The sequence below is a fragment of the Tasmannia lanceolata genome, unplaced genomic scaffold, assembly GCF_043159265.1.
Source record: "Tasmannia lanceolata isolate RefF3 unplaced genomic scaffold, GAP_Taslan_0.1 ptg000019l, whole genome shotgun sequence".
NCBI lineage: Eukaryota > Viridiplantae > Streptophyta > Magnoliopsida > Canellales > Winteraceae > Tasmannia > Tasmannia lanceolata.
In genome coordinates this window covers 24,872,091-24,879,824 of record NW_027518696.1, presented here as the reverse complement: position 1 = coordinate 24,879,824, position 7,734 = coordinate 24,872,091, and the positions used below count along the sequence as shown (strand labels likewise).

At 37.7% G+C, this 7,734-nt stretch overlaps 1 protein-coding gene across 1 annotated transcript; it reads left to right on the top strand.

The window, feature by feature from the left end:
• The first annotated feature begins 4,605 nt into the window (after positions 1–4,605).
• On the top strand, positions 4,606–6,662 carry LOC143852757 (uncharacterized). Its single transcript, XM_077362347.1, has one exon. It carries the CDS (start codon positions 4,975–4,977, stop codon positions 6,319–6,321), a length of 1,347 nt encoding a protein of 448 aa, XP_077218462.1. The 5' UTR covers positions 4,606–4,974; the 3' UTR covers positions 6,322–6,662.
• Positions 6,663–7,734: the final 1,072 nt, after the last annotated feature.

Genomic DNA, 7,734 nt, shown 5'->3' with positions numbered 1-7,734 from the left:
GCTTCACTATGATATGCACAATAGTGATGATATTAACAAACCAAAACAATGGGAGATAATCAAGCTAGGCTAATGTAATGCATGACTGTTATCATCCCTATTATCATTTAATATCTTTCTTGAACCTGTTGAGAAAAACATATTCAATTCATAACATCCTCAAAATAGCAAGTATTATCCAAGATATCCAAAAAGAATTATAAAAAACTCAAACCTCCTTTAGGCGACTAGAATAACACAGAACTATATTCAACTACTATTCTACTTATTACCTCGCAATGGTTATCACATCTTACATTTTTCAAGAGTATTATTCAAAATTCTATGTTAAAAATTTTATATCCTCAAATGACGACAGCGTATACCAAAATCTAACTATATTAACTATCAAAACAAGAATACAACAAGTTAGTTCAAGTAACACAGAATAGAAAGGATTAAAATAAAACACTTCATATTGAAGTATTCAAATAAGACGAGGATACATGCACCTACCCGTCCATTGTTGCTGCTACAAATTGGACAATATAGATCCCAAAGATAACAAAATTGCATATTTTGCGTCCTAGACCTTACCAATAGTCATCTCAGTTTTGACATTTTCGAAGGCCAAATTCCAAATAATAAAATGATAGGGAACTGATTTGGTAAAAAAAAATGATTTATGGATAAAAGGGAATGATTTCTAGGACTGCACTTTGTGCAAAACATGAGCTGATTCATGAGATTTTGTGCAAAACAAAGGGCTGAACTGTGGGACAGATTTGGTATTAAAACTGGGTTGAATTATGAGCAGAAATGTGTCAAAACTAGAGCTAATTTAAAATTTTCTAACATTCCGACACTATATAGGGGTTTCGTATCATCATTTTCAAGACCATAAAATTAGGATAAAAAAACAATATTACTGGACTGAATTCTAACTTGATATTATGCATCAATATCAGAGACAATGCTTATGTCACCAGAAGAATAGAGTTATACAAAATTTATACGAAATTATAATCTGAATTTATGTAAAATCTTGTGATGACAATCAAAACAAAAGACTAAAATTAAATTACTATGACAAGATTATACTAAACAAATTTTACTTATTTTATTCTTATTTTGTTTTTAACTAACACAACACTAACAGAAACAAAATTCAATTTATAAGATAAATCATAGCACAGACAAAATTAATGTTTATACAAATAATAATACAATTTGAGTACAAAAATATGAAATAATAGAGAAATAAGAACAGATTAAGATTTATTTCATTTGCTAATTTTTATTGTACATTTATCAAATCAAAATTAAATATATAACCTAACATTCATCATAGAAATCATCATTGGATCAGTGTAAGACAGCACCGCTAAACAGAGCAAATCAATTATCATATCCACACCATTTTAGCTAATCATTTTACAGCATAAACAAAATTTGAGATGATGTACATACCTGTTAGAAGAGATTAAGGTCTGAAGAAATTCTCTCCTTTTTCTTTTTTCCCCCTTTTTCTTAGTCTGCTCTGAACACCTTTAGGTCCGCGAGCTCCTCTCTCTACCTCTATTTTCCGGATCTTTAGAAATTGCAAAATATGATCAGAAAGAAGAAACAAGATGGAGATGAAGTTTACAACAAATCAGAATATGATCGGAGCTCGCCGGAGTTTGGATGAGATCCGATCGGAGAAGGACAAAATAAAGGAAGAAAATGAAGAAAATATTTCTGACAGTGATTGATCGGAAGTCTGATGAATTGGCTGGAGAAGAAAGAGAATTAGAGCTAGATTTTGGATTGTACAGATCTAAGATTTTGATTTTTAAGATCTAGAAAATAAGATCAGCCAGAGATTTGGCGTACTTCAAGCTATGATTTCTTGTGAGAAAAAAAAAACAGAAAAGCTCACCGTTCGGAGATCTGCCGGAGGAGATGACCGGAGTAGACAAATCGATCAAAGAAAAGGATGAAATAGCAAAGAAAAGCTTGCAACACAAGTTTATCAGAGTTAATCGGAGCTTACGCTTGCTGCAGAAGATAAATTGGTCGGAAATCTGATCGGAAACTCACCGGATCTTTACCAGAAAAGAAGAAAAACGGCGAGATCCACTCTCTCTCTCTATGATTCTCGCTCTCTCTCTCTCTAAACGAATTTCTTTTCTCTCTTTTTTTTTTTAAAAAAACAGAGAAAACCTGATATTTATAATAAAAAATGATCGTTGATATTGGCACCCCCAGATTTGATGAGCACGCGGTTTCGCGAAAATTGATAGGCGCACGATTGAATCGTGTCCTATTCAGAAGCAGCTTGGCACCGTTCCAGGATAATTCACCCCCCTTCTGCGAACTTGTACTACCACTTTGCTCGACCCGTTCGTTAGGCAAACGCGCTCGGATTTCGACAAAATTTTGCGGGGAGCTAGATGGGACCCTAACCTAGCTCAGGGTGAATTTTGGGACCTTAGCTGATTGATTTAGTGGGGTTTTGCTCAAACTTGGAAGGTTTAGGGTTCGGTCAAAATGGGGTGTCTACAGATGCCTTCTGATAACTTCAATGATCTGACTAATAGTTCCATCACTATGGATATATTGTATAAGGAATTTGCCAACGTCCATCGCAAAGGGCATTTCGAGGATGGTTTGTTGCATGTCAGAGCAGCCACACATGTCCACTTTTCAGCAGATTTTGTCTTCATTCATGAGGTGGCTGCTCTGACATGCAACAGACCATCCGCGAAATGCCTTTTGCGATGGATTCTAGCAAATCCCAAAGTATAAAGAAGCACGAGAAATTAGCTCGAAAAACCAAAAAGAACGGGGCCGAGATGGTGATTCCCATGGTGGGCAATGTTCGGGGGATCAACCCCATAGAGCAGGCTGGGAAACAGTATTCATCACATGGGTTGTGTGGCAAGCCGTGGGCCAAAAGAATCAAGGTAACCCCAAATCAAACCTCGAGCCCATCAGTTTAAGCCCGTAATGAAGTAGTCAAGGACGTATCTTAGTTCTTCTTCGATAAATCAACTTCCGAACGAACGGATTAGGCTCCGGGTTTGTCTTCGCTTGGAAAATGAGGGCCCACCCGGCACACTACTCCTAAATGCGCCCGGTGCGCCAAGGACCACCCGACTCAGTCTTGCCTATGGGTATCTAGTGCATTTGGGTTCGACTAATTGAATTTGGGTTTGACTAGGTCAATTTGGGTTCAGTCAATATGGGTTCGACCAGGTGAATTTTGGTTCGGTTAGGTCAATTTGGTTTCGACTAAATTCCATAATCTTGAAACATTCAAGTATACTCAAAAGTATTTGCATCCCACTTAAAGTCGTGTGATCAATCATATCCATAGAAGAATCTTTATTCAATGGTCATGATTGTTCTAGGGAAAATTACCATCGTGCCATTAATTTCAGCAAATTAGGGGCTAACAATTGTAGATGTTTCTCCGAGGAAACCCTTAATCGAGGCACTCTGAACGATGTTTCTCTAATAATTAATGCTCCATAAATTTATAATATATCATATTTTATTGCTCAGACCAAGAACTAGCATTGATAATTTATAGCCTCTTATTTCTAATGCTTTCACCTTCTTCATGAAAATTATCTAAAGGATTCATTAGCCAACCCCAACTAGTTGATATGGCTCTATTATAATTCATAAAAATTGAATAAGATTTATTCACTAACCAAAGCAATCGTAACATGGGAATCATGGTTATAATATCATGATACTGCAAGGTCACATATATTTCAACCTTTTAAAAATGTCCCCGTTTTTAGCGACATTTGTTAACATGACTAAGGTCCAAAATTATACCAATTTTTTTTAAAATATGGTGTTATTTTTATTTAATACAAAATATTTTGTTATTTTTTATCTTTTCTTAATTTTTATATTTTTAAAATATTTTATAAATTTTATGTTTAAAAACTTTTCCTGATTTAAACCCAAAATTAACAAAAATAAAATAAAATCTCCTAAAAAAATTTCCTTACAAATTTCCTAAATCTAGTCATCAGTCGGCGATGTGAATCGCCAACTGACCGGACGGAGGCGGAACAAACTCCTAACTCTAACACAAACAAACACTCAACACATTAAAGACAAACTCCTAACTCTAAAAACTCTTTATCTAGGACAAACTCTTAACTCTAGAGGAAAATCTTGTTGAAAACAAGATTTTTGTGCTTTTTTTTTTTTTAAAGAATTCAAATGATTTATTTACAAAGTTTAATTATTTTGCTTTCTCACCTACCACAACAATCCACTAGCCAATAACCAATTGCAAGAAGGATTAATATTCTAGTGAATGCCATGAGAATCCCCAATAATTGGTGAGTCCCATCATCTCCAAACCAATGACAATGAGGGAGCATCAATTTAATTAAACACCCATTGACTGAGACTTCTCCTCTCAGTTTTATCTGGAGCTGTCTCAAAACCTTGGCAGTGAATCCATGTACATACGTAGCTGTTCCCTATTTCTTTATGAACACTTGAAAGAGAGAGAAAAGCAGAGTAGGCGTGGTAAGTATGAAAATGAGGAAGATGTGGTCTTGTGGGTCCTCTCTTTCACTAGTGGAACAGACCATGACATCACTGGAAGCTGCAACGTCAAGCAAAGAGACCCAAATAATCACTTCCCAACACTTTCCCTTAAGAAAAGAAGGCCAAAAGGATATTAATCAAACCCCACATCATCATCAATCCCTTCTTTCTTCATTTTCACCTACTACAGATTCCCCAATCACTTCAATTTTTCAACAGTTAATGTCTCTGCAACTCATCTTCTAGCTGTTTTCTTCTTGTTTCTGTTAATATTTCTCTTTCTTAGAGAAACCCACAAAAGGAAAAGGAGAGAATTCATCAAAGTAGTATTTTTGTTTTGTTTCTAACAAGATATGCTCTAAACCACCTTACATTCTCTTTTGTTCTTCTTTTTGCTTTTCTAACCCATTGCTCTAAACTGTTTTATGTTTGATGGATTCCTTCAATGTAACATCTGGGTTTTGTTACCACACTGGCTCAGAAGCCATGGGAGATTTAGAATGTGATGGGTTTTCTGGCCTTTTGGATATTTATGTCCACCATGCTAGAAACATCCACAACATCTGTATCTATGATAACCAAGATGTTTACGCAAAATTCTCACTCACTTGCAGCCCTGATGAGGCCCTCTCTACTAGAATTGTTAATGGTGGGGGAAAGAACCCCGAATTCAATGAAAATTTGAGAATGAAAATAACGCAACTCGATGCTCTCCTCAAATGTGAGATTTGGATGCTTAGTAGAGCTAGGAATTACATGGAAGATCAGCTATTAGGATTTGCTTTGGTTCCCCTATCCTCAGTGAGAGGTAAGGGAAAGATGAGCCAAGATTTTACTCTTTCATCGACCGATCTCTTTCACTCCCCTGCGGGAACTGTTAAATTGACCTTGTTCTTATCCAGTTCAATGTCCTTTAATCCGTCCACAAACACTTACTCTGATCCTTCCAATTCTTCCATAAGCTCAGAGGTTGTGTTGCTGGATCGCAAGGCATCGGACGTCTTGGATCCGGCTGAGTATGGGAGGATCGAATTCCCCGACATTAATGTTGTGAGTGAGAATCAACAGATGGTTTCTCAGTATTTTGACATGGCGGATCGCAACCCTGCGTCAAGGCCCGGATTTAATCCACCTTCATTGTTCCTTCACCTTGGAGCTTCTTCACAGTCCGTGTCTGACTATGACATGACTTTGAATTCTAGTGAGGAGAACTGTGATGGGTCTGTTTCCCCAAACGAAAGCATCCAAAATTCTGGGGTGTTTAGCTCTACAATAACTAGCCTAAGTGATGACAGGAACTCAGTTGACTCTATGGAGAAAAAGAACCGTGCGATTGGCGATTCTTCTAATTCATCCCAGCTTGTGTCAAACTCTGCTGAGGCTCATCCGAGCTCTGATGCATCCCCAGACACTCCAACTTCGAAAAATGGGGGCAGTTCAAGGGACAACAAGGACTCTGATTCCTTGAACAAGGAAGAGGAGAGCTCCAAAGAAGGCAATTTGGGTTCTGTTGAACTGGGTCCCGTATTTAAGGCTCCACTTGGGAACATCAACCTCGATGCTGAGCAGACTGCGATGCAGCAACAGATAGTTGATATGTACATGAGGAGCATGCAGCAATTTACAGAGTCATTGGCAAAGATGAAGCTACCAATGGATCTTGACAAACCTGAATCCGATAATGGTGATAATGTCATTCGGCATCATAGTAACAAGTCAGATCCAGAGAAGAAAAAGGATGGATCGAGGGTATTTTACGGCAGCCGGGCTTTTTTCTGACTGATCACTGGTGGTGAAATTCAAGTGTTATCAGTCAGTGTAGTTGTGTGGTTACAGTAACTTCATTGTTCTTGGCGGATGAAGTTCCTATTTGTTTTCTTTCTTGCTTGTAAAAGGTTTTGTGGTAGCTTTAACTCATTATCTGTGGCTTAAATCAACAGAAAAAAAAAAACTCTTGATTCAGATGGTGGGTATGTTTTACCTTTCGGATGTGTTAGCCAATCTTTCTTGCTCATTTACCCTCTGTAAGCAGTGATGTACCAATGTAAGTATATGCCATTGGGTTTCTTTTGTAATCTGAAGTTTACACTGTTAGTAACCACTCTTCGGTGTTGGATGGCTCTGATGTTGTAATGTGTGTTTACATCTAGCGTCATGGCAACAAGCTGGATCCAGAGAAAAAAAAATGATGGTTCAAGGGTTTTATGACAGCCTCAGGGCATGTTCGGCAACACTTTTCATTCTCGCCTAAAGAATCAGGCGGAAACGGAGTGATGAGAAACTTTAGAAACGGTTATTTATCGCTTCAAGGAATCCTATTTTTTAGTCGAAAAAGTAGTAGAAATTTTAGAAACGGACCTTAGAGGGTCACAGCCGAACAAGATTTTTTGAGATTTTTTTGGCTTTCGTCATTCTCCACCCCTAAAAAAGGAAAAATGCGGTTATTTAATGGTTGCCGAACACACCCTCACCTTCTTTTTTTCTGGCTGATCAACTTTCGCGAAATTTAGGTGTTACCAGTCAGTGTCATAGGAGGGGGAACGAAGTAGTTTGGTGGATTACCGCAACTTCATTGTTATTTGTGGATGAAGCTCCTTTGTTATCTTGCTTGTAAAAGATTGTGGCACTTTACTACCTTATATGCATGGTTTAAAGCAAATCAGCGTTCAGATTAGGCGTATGTCTTACCCTCTCGATGTGGAGTTTCTTGTTGCTATATTTGTTCCTCCTTAATAAAAGCAATAGAAAGCAATATGTCAAATCTTTAGTATTGTTAACTATACTACTATAATGTGTGATATCATCCAACATCATAGCAACAAATTGGATCCACGGTAGAAGAAAATGGATGGTTCAACAGTATTGGCGGCGAAATGCACCTCCCCTCTTTGGCTGAGGGTGTTTATGCACTAGCGAGCCAGAACTGGTCGAAGTTCAATGTGTTTGGCCAATTTCAACCCGAAGCACTAAACTGATCGTATAATTGCTTGAAAACGTGGTTCGTCAGTTGCAAGTCTGCTCGCTTTTCCAAATCAGGCGATTACAAAGGTTTAAGCTCCCTTCCATGGCCCCCCTCTAGAGTACAATTGTGGGACAACTATTTGAACAGAGGGAGTTTCAAGTTGTAGTGGCTCTGACTAGTGTATCGGCAGATGACCACATTCAAGGAATGCGCGCTGAAAAGTAAAGCTG